General features: G+C 34.9%; 1 protein-coding gene and 1 long non-coding RNA gene across 2 annotated transcripts in view; one reads left to right on the forward strand and one right to left on the reverse strand.

The window, feature by feature from the left end:
• LOC147071915 (box C/D snoRNA protein 1) overlaps positions 1–8536 on the forward strand; it is a 22072-nt gene extending 13536 nt beyond the window's left edge. Inside the window, exons 5-6 of the mRNA XM_085947492.1 lie at positions 6317–6469; positions 8199–8536. Of these exons, the coding sequence (XP_085803618.1) occupies positions 6317–6469; positions 8199–8536 (491 nt within the window). The remainder of the gene's footprint in view (positions 1–6316; positions 6470–8198) is intronic.
• On the reverse strand, positions 8223–15235 carry LOC147071916 (uncharacterized). The gene is made up of 2 exons (XR_015070682.1): positions 12331–15235; positions 8223–8700 (listed from the first exon to the last, which is right to left on the reverse strand). It is a non-coding gene; the product is annotated as an uncharacterized LOC147071916 (long non-coding RNA).
• Between the last annotated feature and the right edge of the window lie 526 nt (positions 15236–15761).

Genomic DNA, 15761 nt, shown 5'->3' on the forward strand with positions numbered 1-15761 from the left:
TAACTAACTATCCTATCATTTTTTTAAATATATACTATCAATCATTATTATGTTGAGTGAAATATTCATTTTGTACCTTTCGCAATTATCTTACTATAATAGTATGTTCTGTAAAACAATTACCTGAAACTGACTGAATGGTTAAAATACAGTTTATTGCGATAAAATATTGTTAAAATAAAAAATCTCCTCATATTCCATCAGAATATCTATAAATATTTTTGGTTTAATCAAATATCATCGAGAAAAAAACACTAAGAGCACATAGTATGTCATTCCTCGTAAAATTCAAAACAAAAATCACTCTAAGTCGAGATATTTAAGATTATCGTTCAGAATTAGCATGGAAAAAAACACCATCTCAAGTTACGTGGTACTTTTTTTTATGAAAAAAATAATAATTACGTGGAAAAACACACCAAGAATAGATATATACACCCTCTAAAAAATATAAACGGAAAAAATCACACCAAATCTAGATGTAATATTTTAGTTGTCAAACTTACCGTGGAAAAACACATTTAGGGTGTTATTTCCTAAATTAATGTCATGCAAAAGTTGATTGTCTGCTTAAACGATTCGCTATTTAAAGATATAAATTATTATTTAAATAATATTTGCACACAATAAACGGCTTATGCTACACATTTTTTTGAATGGTTTTTTTGCTCTCCTGAAAAGTTGATAATTTAGAGTTAGTGTGTTATTCCATGAGGTAGTCGAATTATCTTCGCGTACAATTTAATGCTTATAAATTTTTTAAACCTTACCCAAAAAAAAGTTTTTATAGCACTTGGAAAAATTTACGCAATTTAAAAAATAAATATTGTTTTTTTTACAAAACATAAAATGACAATCACTAACATAATACAATGCTCAATAAAACTGAAAAGTAATCTACAAAATCCAAGTTTCACTAAAAAAAAAAAACAAAAAAATTATTATAATATTTTCAACCAGTGTGGACTCACCTTTACGCTTAAATTAGAATGGCCCATAAAACATGTAAAATGCTGACACAATCTATGCCACGAAATAAAACTGGTGACTACCATCCAATTTTAATGGATTTGTCATCAATAAAACTTACACTAATTAACAATAATTCATAAGTCACCAACAAAAGCTATTATTTTCAATAATTTTTATGGCATTTTTAAGTGTTTTTAACAGAGTAAAATAAAATTAGTCAGTGATTAATTGTCTTCTACGGTAGTTTTGTTAAAGTAAACACAGCGAAATTCAACACTCCATTATGTGTTTTAGTGTGGCACTTGGATCCTTATGTATCTAGGCATGATAACAGTTGTAGCCACAATTTTTAACTGCCGTATTTATTATAATACAGTGAAGAATAACATTTCGAAAAACCTACCGCGGACAGCACATCTTTTGTATGGAAACTTAACGCGCCGATCGGGTTAATCGTTCTTCTACACTTATGGCATTTCTAAATTGTGTGTCTTGTTTTTGGCAAAAGGTCCAATCTTGCAAACTAAAGTTCACAAATTGAGGTGGATCTTCGATTTTAAACTCTGACATTAAACGGAAAGCACCTAGTTCTTCTCGTCGCTGAATCCATTTAGCCGTTTTTTCCTCATTTTTGTTGCCAAAAGACTCGCTGCTATTTTCTTTTTTTTTGACATTCCCATATTGACAACTGACAACTGATATAATGTTTTTGAGAAGTATACGAAATAAGTGTCCGAATAAGTTATAATGCCATATGTAAACACCGCATATATTTATTCCAAATGTTGCATTGAATAAAGTGTAGAGACTTTATTTCAACGAGAAGTATACGAGAATTTTATGTCAGATCCATGCAGGTGTAAACAGTAAGTGAAATTTTATGTCAGACACATAAAATAAGTATAACGGTATAAGTGTCAGTTGTAAACTTACCATGAGATAATTGAATCTAATGCCGGGTCCACACTGGCAACATGTCGCCGGCAACCTCGTTAAATTTTACGATAAGTATGATAATTATCGTAAAATTTCTTAAGCAATTATGATAATTATCGTAAAATTTAACGAGGTTGCCGGCGACATGTTGCCAGTGTGGACCCGGCATAATAACCACGATGGCTACAAGGAAGTCCTGAAAATATTCGTTTGGTGCAAGATTTAAAAAAAAATGTTTTTATTTTGGATATAGTTAATGATGCAGTTTAGATAAAATATAGGTGGACTTTAATTGTTTTGAGAAATACCTACTTGGTTGGACTTTAAGGGGGGACATGCTCAGCGTACGTCAAAATGAAGATTTTATGCTATTTTCAGAGCACAACACTGGACATTCCTTAAACGTTGTAGATAATCTATTTATATAATTTTGAAGCCTTATTATCCTTTATATAAATTTTAAATATTTGATGACTGCATAAAGTATTTTTATTACTTAAAATAGTATTCTTTTAAACCTCTCGCTCTAATGTTTTAGAATATAGTCATATTTCAGTACGTCCATGTGAAGTGGTGTTAAGATTTTTTGTATTTATTAATTTTTAAAAGCATTTATAAAACCATTAGTAAAATTTATGTCGACATTATTATAGTGAAATATTTACGTTACAAAATTATATTGATAATCTCTGTGATCCCAAATTTGACAAGAATTAGGCATTTTGTTATTCAAAAAATGGGCAAGATTTACACATTTGAAAATAATTCTAAAGATACTGATTATTAGCTATATCTTCGAACTTTCAAATGTGATAAACATTCTACGAATAATGTTTGCTTTATAATAATTATTGACCTAAGAATAAGGTAGTATTTTTTTTAAATACGCCATTTCTATTGGCATTCCCCAGTGGTTAAGCTACAACATACGGCCATAGCACATAAATTGACAAAAAATAAATGAAGTAGGAAGTAAGATCATGTTAACGCGTGTGTTTGAACATGTACCTAACCGAATTTTTTTTTTTTTTTTAAAAACGGTACATGTACATTTTAATTTAAACAGTACATTTTAATATCTCTATATATATAAAAATCTCGTGTCACGATGTTTGTGGTCGAACTCCTCCGAAATGGCTTGACCGATTTTTATGATTTTTTTTTATATATATTTGTTAGGTATGAGAATAGGTCAACAAGTATATTTCATACCGCTAAGTGATTAGGGTATCTCTATCCAGAAAATTTTTTCTTTTATTTTTTTGAAAATTTCTTTTTGTATTTTTTTTATTATTTTGCATCAAAAAATACCTATAATCCCAAATTTTCACCCTCCTACCCCCACTCTCCCATTTTTTAATCGCGATTTTATTATTTTTGTATGAACAAATTTAACCGTCGTTCGTATTTCAAACAGAACGAAATTATTTATGTTGTTGAATGACAGATGGCGCTACGTCCGAGAAGAATTCAAGAGAAGCGTCGCGTCATTTTGACATTTCATTCGGCATATCACAACGCAGTGCGTGCAAAATTTTGTACGATTTATTTTAATTTATCTATTTTTATGTGCGTGTATTACAGTGCACAATGCCATCAAGACGCAAGGGGGGCCATTTGGGCCGTCGAACGAATAAAGCAACAAACATGCGAAATAGTAGAGCAGAAAGAACAGACGAACAAATCCAACAAGATAACAAAAACGTGCGTGTAAGCATGTCGCAATTGCGTGCATCCAAATCACAAGAGGCACGATCTGGACGCAATCAACAACGACAATTGGAACGGAGCCAAGCGCGCCGGTTCGTAGTTAACACACGCAGAGCAAATGACCGACAACGCCAACAAGTACATCGAACATTTACATCCGCTTCGTTCCTTCGTCTCGCATTCGAGTACGAGCCAGATATTGAATATTCCGCTCATCCGAAAGTACTGATCGGTGCTATGGACAAAGAATGTCCCCATTGTCATGCGCTCAAATTCAAACATGAGTCAGCCGGGATGTGTTACGCATCAGGAAAAGTGCAACTACCAGAAATTGAGATACCACCAGAACCATTGAACAGCTTGCTCATCGGCACGGTTCCAGATTCAAACCTGTTCCTGAAGTCCATTCGCACATTCAATTCATGTTTCCAAAAGACTTCGTTCGGAGCAACAGAAATAGTTCACAATACTGCGGTATATGGTCAACAATTCCATTCTACGTTCAAAATCAAAGGCCAAGTAAACCACAAAGTAGGCTCATTGCTGCCAATGCCAAACGAACCACATAAATTTTTACAAATCTACTTCATGGGCGGTGAGGACATCAATCATGTGGATGCACGTTGCGGCTACAATAGCCTCAATTCGCCTAATGCCAGGCGCATCGTCGGCGAACTGGATGCCCTGTTGAATGAGCACAATGAATTATTGAAATTCTTCAAAGCACACATGCACGAATTGCAAAGTGACAATCACGCTATTGTCATCAATCATGAGAAAACACCAGCTGGAGAGCACGTGCTTCGATTCAATGCGCCTGTTGTTGACGACATTGCTGTAATCATGGTTGGCGACCACACATCGACGAGAGAAATCGTGATTCGAAGAAGAAACAATAATCTGGAGTTCATCGCTGACACACACCGTTCATACGACGCTCTCCAATATCCGCTAATTTTCTGGAAGGGACAAGACGGATATTGCATAAACATTAAACAACGAGATCCTGTCACAGGTAATTCATTTATTATGAACATCATTACTCATTTTGAATTGAGAAAATGAATGGTTGATGTTTTTTTGTTTTTATCAGCGGTCATCGTCTACAGCGCTCTATTACTCTTTCTGTCATATATCTCATCCCCACACACTTACGATACATTCGTTATTTTTTATTTAACAACCAAAATATTCACTAGAAATAATTTATATGGCAGAACAACGTTTGCCGGGTCAGCTAGTTAACAATATATAAATCTAAATGATTTCAGAGTCCTGGCATATAAAAATATTCAATAAATCGTAATAAAGTACACTATTTCATGAGCCAGTCATTGAAAATTGTGACAGACTTTTCTTAAAACATCAGAAATTACCAAAGTATTCGGCACCCTTATAATCTCTGCGACACGCGCTAGAGTAAGATAAAAGGTCTACATATTTTTAAGTTAGTTTCCAAAAGTATCGCTGGCAAATCGTGGTGAATCGCTTCACGTAGCGTCGATAATCTGCGAGTTCGTGTTGCTAAATTTGCTATTTTTTGTGTTAAACATAAAGTCAGTGTTATATATTTTTAGTTAATTAAGTAGGAAAGGTGGTTCTGCGTGTTGTATTAAAATATGGTAGCCGTACTGATAAGCAAGAAGATGGTATTACGTTTCATAGGTAAGTTGATACATGTTCGTGACAATTTATTTGTATATTATTATTTATTTTAATATCAGTGACCTAGTGTTTCTTTAAAATAACTTAAATTATGGATATCTTTACCTAATGGTTGCATTTTGACCGCTTAAAAATACTATATAACATAAAAAAATAGAAAATTGTATTTTAATTCTGAGCGTCTAGTGCGAGCACTTTGGGCGAGCACTAGCGAAATGGTCTATGGTCTCGAACATTTGTAGGCGAATGCGTTTGCTCGCCCACAAACCAAACGCACGGCACGTAGCTTCATTTAGCAATGCAACGGGTGGCGTCTAGATGTATCTATAGTCTATGGAAATTACTTATTTTATGAAGGTAATAAAAATAATCCTGATATTTTATGACCCATTGACACACACAGCGGTATGAGTCAGAGGCACAACTCCACTCCACTCAATGGAAAAACAATAACACATGTTTTAGGGCTGTAGAGATTTAATTGTTGATTGTTTATTGGATTTTCACAGAGAACCAATGCCAAACAATTGTGTTGACAAATTGAAAAAATAAAAAATATTTCGTATTTTTCTATAATTCTAGCTACTTGGTAACTTCAATTTATGGATTAATGACACATGGTATTTGCACAGATTTTAATTTGAAAGAATTGTATCGGAAATTTGGTATCGAAAAAAAAAAAAATTTACATTTCGTATTTCGTAATTTGAATTTTTTTCGATTTTCGGTCTCATGGAATTCGTATTAACGAGGTTTTATTGTACTGCATTTATGTTGTTTTCGAACTGACTTGAAAGTTTTTGCTTTAATGAAATAGTTTTGCATATTCACAATTGAGTTGTTTTCGAAGAGAATGATAGGTGTACCCTCAATAGACAATAATCCGCAATAAACGCATTTTTCCATTTCATGTCAGTTGTGGGCTTTTCGAAATGACCAGTTCAATTATATATTTTTTTTGTAACAGCACTATTCAGTGCCTAAATGTTTTTTTTTCTGTTTAAATGTTATCAACTTGAATGCATTGTTGCAGCCGAACGTATGAAGGGCTGTGCTAAGAAATTCCACGAATTGGACGCAGGTGCGAGTCTCAAAGAAAATCTCGCCGGTAAATGCATCATTGAGTTCCCTGTCATATTTGTCATACTGAAAGACCATTCTTACGATGTCGACATCATTCAATCAGGTAATTCCATATTATATGATTTATTCTTAATCCATTGATACTATAAAAGACAGAACGACACAACACAATGGCTGAGCGGCTTCGTGCCTGGAAATTTGTACGTATACAATTGATCGTAGGACACTTCTTCGTGACCGTTGTTCTTTAAACATTTGTGTTCGTATAGCATTTAATCAAAAGACGAGTTGTTCATTGAACATTTTGTATATTTGTACGTATGTTACAAATTGCGGCGCTAGTTTGCAAACAGTAATGTTCCAATTAGATTCAATACGAATTTTATGAGATATCTTTATTGGTTTTAAATAATTTAATATTGAAACTACATAAAGCTATACGATATGATTGTATTTATAATCTACTTACCTACCTACTTTCTTCTGTCTCTTGTATTACGATGGTTTTATTAGGTAGGTACTTTTAAATGTTATATTTTGACATGAATACTGTAGGTCAGGGATGGCGAACCTATGGTATGCGTGCCACCAGTGGCACGCGAATGTTAGTAATGTTAGTAATAATAATAATAGTATTAATAAAAGTAATTAGTATTAATAAAATTAGTAATAATAATAATAATAGTATAATAATTTCAAAAATATTTTTTTTACAAAAAAGTTTTACAAATTTAATAAATATATAAGTACCTATATTTTATATTTAAAAATATATATAACCAGTAATATTTCCCAAACAAAACGGAAACAACGAAACTCATGCATGAATGCCAGATCGCATTGTATAAAAAATAGCAGGCAAATACTCATTAAGAATAAGCGTTACGTTTGATGTAAATATATATTTGCATAGGTCGGTTCTTAGGCTTTATGCATCACACATAATATTATCGCACAGGCGGTGGAGGAATTCGCACTGAATACCTCTGATTTTAATTGATTTACAGTGCTTGTGACCACTGTAGCGAGAGAATACCTTATCTGATTGAAATAATTCAGGTATCAATTTGTGCGTATAGCCCCAAGCTAAGTATTACAGTAACAAAAAAATCATTGCTACCCACAAAAATGACTACCAAATAAGAAACAGTAACTTGATGGAGCTAGTACATACGAGAGGAGTTCCATAAGTTCGCGGAATGGTGATGAAAATAGTAAGTATTGGCGTTTAAATTATTTTTTTATTAGGTAATCCTTTTTAGGTATACTTGTGCAATTTCAAATTGATTGTTGTATTAAATCGCTTCCAATATTCAAAAGAGCAAACGAAAGTCGATGATGATTTAAAAAATGTCAATTATTGAGCTACGTGCAGTAATTAAATTCCCCACAAAACGGAAAAAGTGTGGAAACCAAAATGAAATGAAAATGGTTTATGGCACTCTCTGTTGTCAAATGACGTCACTACACATGAAATGTATTAAAATCGAAGATGCCCTTTTGGAAAATGGTCAGTTAAAACTAATTGAAATCGCAGAAAGGTAAAAATGAAACAGAATGAGACAGCAGTTTCATTGACATAGCCCATGATGCACGTTACAAGGTGGCAGTGTCAATATTAGATTTTGGCTTCGTCCGAATGTTAAAATTTTGTCGTCGTTTTGAAGAAAACGGCCACCGTCTATCGGCACACACAAGACTGATGTATATATTTAACGCTAACATTATTAGCTGTAGCTATTCTGAAACTAAATATAGGCATGTGCACCAGGTTATCATTGTTATATTCAACTACATAGGCACTAATTACAATTTCGTTATTTTGTTTACAGATGATGAAGAGGTTGATTCGAAACAGTTGGATAAACGGTATAACTTTCTAAAAAATGATTCTATGCCCTTGAAAAATTCTTCACAAAACATGACAACACAGTTTGATAGAAATAGTAATTCCACAATTGATCCAACAAACCCTGTAGAGGAGATTGATGGTACTTCGGAATTTAAACATGCCAATACGCATAGACCGCCGAGAGAACTGGCCACCGCTAAATTTGCCCGGGAGGAGAAAGAGAAGCTGGAGAAGGAAATCGCCGAAGAAATGAAGAAGAAGCCGAAAAACTTACTTTTTGTCACTGGCTACTCTTCAGACGAGGATGAGTTTTTATAATCAGTCTATTTTATTTCATTGCGTGAAAGGAAAAGGATGATTAAAGTCTAAAATTACTACTTTTCTGTCAACAGATTCATTTTTTAACTACTTTGTAGTGAAATTATATTTCCGTATAAAATTTACTAGTTTAGAGATACATGAATGTACATATTATGGTTAATCTGGCATATCGTCGTGGTAAATGCAATAGGTTGTATGTCAAAAATACCAAACTTTTCAGGAGAGACAAAAAACTATCCCATCTTAACCCCATTTCACCGATTTTTTTCACAAATTTATTTTCATGGTTAAATTTGTTCCCTGTTAAGATGGTTATCAACATTTTTACGTAAGATGAATATTTAGAAAGTTAGGTTGACATACGACTATTTGCTCATCAATGTTGGCCACTTTTGTTGACATAAGTCCAATTTTTATGTATACATACCTATATTTAATTCACTAAAATTTGGTATTTATAATGAAACGAATATAATATTATACAGATTATATTATATTAATATACATATTGTTATACACTTGTACATAAACGCTTAAAAAGTAAGCTTAGACTAATGAAAAAGTAGATTTATTATAAATTGGAGATCTGTTTAATTAGGTACTTTTAAAAACAATTACAATTTTTAAAAGAAAAGATTAAAGTTAAAATACAATACATAAAATATTTTTTAAAAAAGCATTAAAACAGAGCAGGTAAATACCTACTTAAAAGTAAAAATAGCAGTTTTAAAAGAATACTTAATTTTTTTTATAAAAAAGTATTTTTTTTATTTAAACGGTAGTCTGGTGTAAAAATCTCTGTAGTCCTCTGGAATTAATAGTTTTAGTACCTGCAAGTGTTGGTATTTACTCTCCTCAATAGGGCAAGGCCCATTGTATAATTTTAATCGTTCACTGCTTGCGATTGAAACTCGCGCTCGTGTTGGAAGTGGTTTCCATGTATGGCCGAAGTCCAATTTAAAGTTTATTAAACCTTCTGGAGTATACTGGTATGCAACGACATCGTTTACACATGGGTCGCCAGTTTTCTTTCCAGGCCGAATACTGCTGTAGTAGTCTGTGCTGAATTGTTGAAAATCGTCATGGCTGAGATAAAGTGTTTTGTATGGTTTCTTTACTCTTGCACTTTCAATGATAGCCATGTAGTCGGCAGGGACGAAAATTTGTTTTCGATTTCTCAGCTTCGTTTCGATTGTTGAATGGACGCTGTCAACCTCCATGTGTGTATGCCCTACTTCCAGATATTTGTGTTCTATGATAAGATTATTCTTCATACTGATGTCGAGTAGTGCGTTTGATAATTTTACATTCCTATTTTGATACGCACAACCATCGCTCCATATTATAACTTTTTGCGGTACCAGATGGCCGATTTCCTTCAAGATAAATTTAGTAGCTATAGTGCAAAAGACGTCACTTTCAAGCCCCCCAGCTCCCTCATGCCATACATAACACGAGACGTCCTTCGTGGCTTGGTTATAATAGACTTGGTTGTGTACTTTTAATTTTGTTTTATAATAATTTGCTGAAGCATTTAAACGAGGCGAAAGAAGAACAGCTTGCAAATCGACTGTGTAACATCTGATGTTTTCATTTTTCAGAGCTAAGGATTTATCAGACTCTTTTTCCGCATTAGCATCGTTCTTTTTTTTAATGTGTTTCTGAAAACTTTCTTCGTCGAGTGTCCCGTTTTTGTGCAAAGTGCACTAATTGCACTGATCTTTTTTTGGCGTGTAAATGTCTAGATTCAATTTTTTATAAGTATTTTGAAATGTACCCCATGATACTTTTCTTTTATTTTCAGAAGCACATTTTTCTAGATATAAGCGATGCATGTCTCGAAAACTGTAAAAAATTGGCTCCAGGTATAACTTACTTGAAGAGGATCGACAATAGTGCGATTCAACTTTTGGCAGAGAGTTAAACCAGGTCTCTAACTCTTCTGAAATAGTTAGTGTTGCATCTTTCTGTTTATTTAAATTCGTTTCAGATGACTGCGGCTCTTCAACCTTCGAGGTCCATAATTTTAAGCATTTTTCCCCTATACTTAAAGTGTTTAAAAAAAATTTTTTGCAAACTTGTTTTTTAATTATATTTTCAGTTATTTCTTCAGTTTCTTCATTTTTTGCTGTAAAATAAAAGCGAAAGCTTTGTTTTCTTCTTGAGTTTTCACTGGCGATTCTTCTGTATTTTGGGGTGGTTTGCAAAACGTTTTCGGTGACAAATGTTTTTTTGGAATCCCAACTTGTTTTTTTCCAAAAATTTGTGAATATCACGGTGCGTTGTTTATCACTAATTGTATCGCACTTAAAGGCTGTTTTTGGCCCACCCTTTTGAGGACGCACATTATGCCCACCACAACGTGGACCTATGGTCTTAGATTTTTTTTTAGACGTTTGTCTATACTTGCCGGACTCTTCACTCTTCTCAAAACCCACATAAGACTTGCCTAGCAATCGCAGTTGAGAGTTTTTTTGCCTCTTCCACAGTTTACAATTAATGCTTTGCCCTTTTCGTTTTCTTTGATTGACTTGCTCATTAGGTTCATCACCATGGGTGTCAGACTGCATAGCAAACTCCTCTAAATCTTCTGATGAGCTTGATTGATTAGCTTCAGGTTGATACAGATCTTCAGAGTCACTACTGCTGTCAGATAGTGAATGTTCAGGGCCACTTAGATGTTCAGCCATCGTCATATCATAATTTATATTTTGTCTCAGGGCTGATTGTGTTGATACAGTGTTCTCTGCTATCTCTATGTCCGAAGGTTGCTTCAACAATGATTCTGCTTGTTCTAAAATTGGAGTTTCAACAGTCAAAGTATTATTAACTTCAGCAAAATCGAGTTCTATTTCTGAGCCAATATTTTGAAAAATTTCTTCTAATGGATGCTTTAAGAGTTCAATTTCCGCCGCATTCCCAGGTTCAACTTGTAACGCCACATCGTCAGTGGTTCCTACGACTCCACAGGTTACTTGAGGTCCTGAAGAAAATAATGATTTTTAAATTTGATAATCGTTCATGCTCCTCAGCAAAATGTCATCTCCACTCCACACCGTATTGTTTTATGACGAGATAAACTTATTTATTCTTACCGTTATTCTTAGATGAAGTAATTTTGCTGACTGCTAAAGATACCAAGTACCGCCCACGACTTCCATTAATCATTTTGATAGCTTTTTGGTAATCTGGAACAGATGCAATTGATCGTATGTCAAAACCGATGCTCGGAATTCCCTGATGCAAAAGGTTCTATGTCAAAGATTCGTGTACCAAATTTCTATTTAATTAATAATAATTGCATTATTATATAACTAATTTTTACTCTAAATAAACAGTGTCTTATTAAAACTGTCGATCTTGAACAAATAATTACTTTGGCAATAATAAATAAATGAGACAAAAAGTAAGGTTAGTATCTCTAGAAAGAATCTTGAAAAATTTACTAAAATTAACAACAGTAATGTAATTATAAAGTAGATTTAAATAAAACAGTGGTTAGAAAATTACTTACATCAAATTATTTGATGAATTCTTGAATATAACGTCAAGAACGAGGAATAGAAACAAACAAAAACATTACTGTCATGATGAGGTTTGACATACAACTGTTTGGCTTGACCAATATCAATGACGTGTCGATTCGTCTTTTTGCAAGTGTTGAAATAGTCGACTTCTTATTGGTTCAACGACATAAGAGCTATTCGAGGTCGTGTAGATGACTGAGCTGATCACTATGGCGCAATAAAACAGTTTTGAGATTTTTTTGACATACGACCTATTGCATTTACCACGACGATATTCAAACACTTTTTAAATGTTTAAGATCTCTCTCTTTTATTTTATTTATCTTATTTTATTTCGCGCACACAGACTTGTTTGCGAAGTAATGATTTTTACATCATCTGAATCCAAATAACTGCATATGTTTTCCTATAGGTAACAAAACTTTCATGATGTGCAATAAGACGTGTGAACAACACACTTTTAAACGTATTAATATAAGGCAACATAATAACTTTTTAGAGGTCTGCTGATACATATTTTAGTTTCATTGCAAGTACTCTCAGCGTCTTTTCTATATGCATCCCTGGATATTTTTGCCTTTAAGTCGTGTTTATCTTTTTGTGAACACACTCATCATGTTTCTGAACATTTCACATTCCTCGTGCCTCGATTTAGTAAAATGGGTGTTCATTTCTTGCAGAGTTTTTCTGTACAATTCATATGAACTGGGGTTCTTCCATTTTTGATAAATTATCTGTATGCATGTCCTTAACTTTTGATGAGCATGGCCGCACACCGCGCAGCCTTATTTTAATTTCAATAATTCATATTTGATCCCATATACTTTGTTTTCAATATTTAACGGTGACCTTTGTTTGATGTCAGAAACCTGCAATAATAATTTAAAAAAACTTAATATAGATACATGCTTAATTACGGCGTCGACTTTGCCTATCAAATTTTGAGATTATGTGGATGACGTTGATACCGGCCTTTCTCTGTCGAGGAGAATGGTGAAGACCATATCGCTAGCAAGCCAGAAGCGGGGTGGAATTGAGAGAAACGCACGTTGTCGCTTGGCAGGAGTTTATTATATTGTAGTTATGCAGGGTATTGTCGTTTAGGCGGGTTGTAGACGCAGTGTTGTTGGCAGGAGATACTGGCTGTTCGACGTCCGAGGCAAGAGAGACCATTCCGCGCGCATCAAAGTGTGGGATACGAGGCTCTCCAGCGTCAAATCTCGCTGGTCGATGGCAGAGCCGATGTTCGGGGCGTCGTTTGGCTGTGAAGCATTTGTGCCGGGGACGAGTGCTTCGCTGGTAGTTGAGACGTCGGTGCCGGTGGCCGGGGTGTCCACTGTAGAGATGACGTCGGAGCCGCTGTCTGGCGTCATATCCCGCTAGTCGACGGCGGAGCCGATGTCCGGGGCGTCGGTTGGCTGTGAAGCATTTGTGCCGGAGACAAGTGCTTCGCTGTTTCACCTGTTGTCGGGGCCGCCGGGCGTCGGTTGTCTGAGGCCTGTGGGAAAGCGCGTGGATGGCACTTCCGAATGTAATCGACCTGGACTTTGAATGGGCGTCTATGTCGATCAATCCAGTAGGAGCTCTTGCCGGCCCTCGCCAGCACGTCGTGCGGGCCTGACCATAGCCGGGCATAAGGATGTGTGTCTTGATGTAAACCTTCCCGATGGTTTCGTATGCTGGAGGGCCTACGCCGGGTTGGCGTCGGCGTCTCTGGAAGTAAACAAACTATTAATAATGTCCATCCTTCTGTATATAAGTTGTTGGAACAAATTCGACAGGAACAGGAACAGGATCACATTGAAATAAAAATCGAAAGAAGCAGGCTAGGTTTCAGGAGACCATTTGCGTCAAAATCTTAATATATTAAATTGAATGAAAGACTGCAAGAGTTAATGCCTTTGTATGGTAGTATTACTTATTTAGAATATTTAAGAAGGTTAGCACAAAATATTGAAATTTAATTTAAAAATAATTTTGTATGATTTTTTTATGTTTTTCATTTGAAATGTATTATGTAAAAATAAAAATTGTTTCACTTCATTGTATTTTGTTTGGGCGCTTTTAGTGCGGGTGCTTTTGTCTGGACCCCCATGTATGAGATAGCGGAATCGTTATTAATGATTCCGCAATCTCCCTTTCTTTGTCTTTGTAGGCAGGTGCGCATTCCGTGGCTTCAATTCTCGTCACTGGACATTCTATTTAATTAATTTAAAACAGGATTTTTTTTCGAAAGATATACTAATTCACCTCATATTTTGACAAAACTTCAAAATTTTAACTTTTAATGACATCACAACGTTAATTTAAATGCTGTATGTGAAAAAAATTCGAGGTCTCTTGTCACCGTATGCATGAACCTTTGGAATGTTTGTGCCGCGTTGCACAATGCGAATTGCATAGATGTGAATTCAAAAAGTCCGAATGGTGTAATTATGGCGGTTTTTGGTACGTCTTCAGGTTCTACTGGAACCTGGTGATATGCCCTCGTCAGGGGTATTGTGGTGGTGAAATCCGATAACTGTGGGATGGGGTATCTATTGGGGATTTTTTGAGCATTTAATCTGCGGTAGTCGTCACTGCACGGTAGTCGAGTTTCGTTTACGGGCACTTTGTTATCTCGGTTCAGATTCTTACGGAGTTATGAAATTAAAGTTATGATTTTGATATGAACGTAAAGGTACCCAGCTGTTGCAATTTTGTATGGATATTATGAGTTCTGCGACGGAAGTGTCGGGAATCGCTGGTGACGTTTCACGTCTGATGGCACAATGATTGGGTCAATGATGGCTCTATTGCATCACATCCCGTACAGTGGTATTTATTATGCTGTTGACGGTAGCGATTGGACTACCGATTCTGCTTACGAAAGCGGTATGTAGCCCAGTTTTATATTACTTCCTATTACACCGACCATACTGTCCCGGTGCACTTTTTCGTCCCCTTATCCATTAACATGAAACGTACCTTTCTTTCATGTGCCTTGTGGGGGCCACTAAATGAACACTATGACTTTATTGAGCAGGAAGGATTCTACAATTCATAGTAACACACCCTTATTAATACGACACAAGTCTGGCTAGCTCACTTCTTAGTGCACGTACCATAGGGTGGTTATAATTGTTTATATTTTTTTGAAAATTGATACAATGTAAATTAAACTCTTGGATAAAGTATTAAAATTTGTTTATTTATTTATTTATTTTTTTCTTTTTATTATAATCACGGTTTTTATCATTACAAAAAGAACACATTGTTCATACATTTTTTTTTTTAACTCTATATAAAACGGATTATTTATTTAGGAATTGATTTTTGATACACAATTGATAATTTTACTTATTTAAATTCTATTTTGCACGCCATGAAGGAGCGTGGGTTTTATACTATCTTTATTTGAGGAGCGGAATGAACTGAACGAACTCCTATTTCTTGACTTGACTTAGTGTATTCCTTAATGTTGTTGGGTCTCATCTACGCTGGGCATCATCCCCTTCGTCTCTGTTTTTTGGTCGTTGGTAAGATTTCGCTTGCTTCTACGTGGTGATGTGAGTAGTCCGGTCCTTGATGAGGGCCGGGAGATGCTGCAGCCTCCAGAGTCAAGTGTTGTTATTCGTACAATCCATTCTGTGGCGATGTGAGTTTCCCGGTTCTTGATGAGGACCGGGAGAGGCTGCTGTCTTCAAGTTCAAGTG

The sequence above is a fragment of the Rhyacophila brunnea genome, unplaced genomic scaffold (assembly GCF_057557595.1).
Source record: "Rhyacophila brunnea isolate RB1 unplaced genomic scaffold, BYU_Rbru_1.0 scaffold_2, whole genome shotgun sequence".
NCBI classification, from domain to species: domain Eukaryota; kingdom Metazoa; phylum Arthropoda; class Insecta; order Trichoptera; family Rhyacophilidae; genus Rhyacophila; species Rhyacophila brunnea.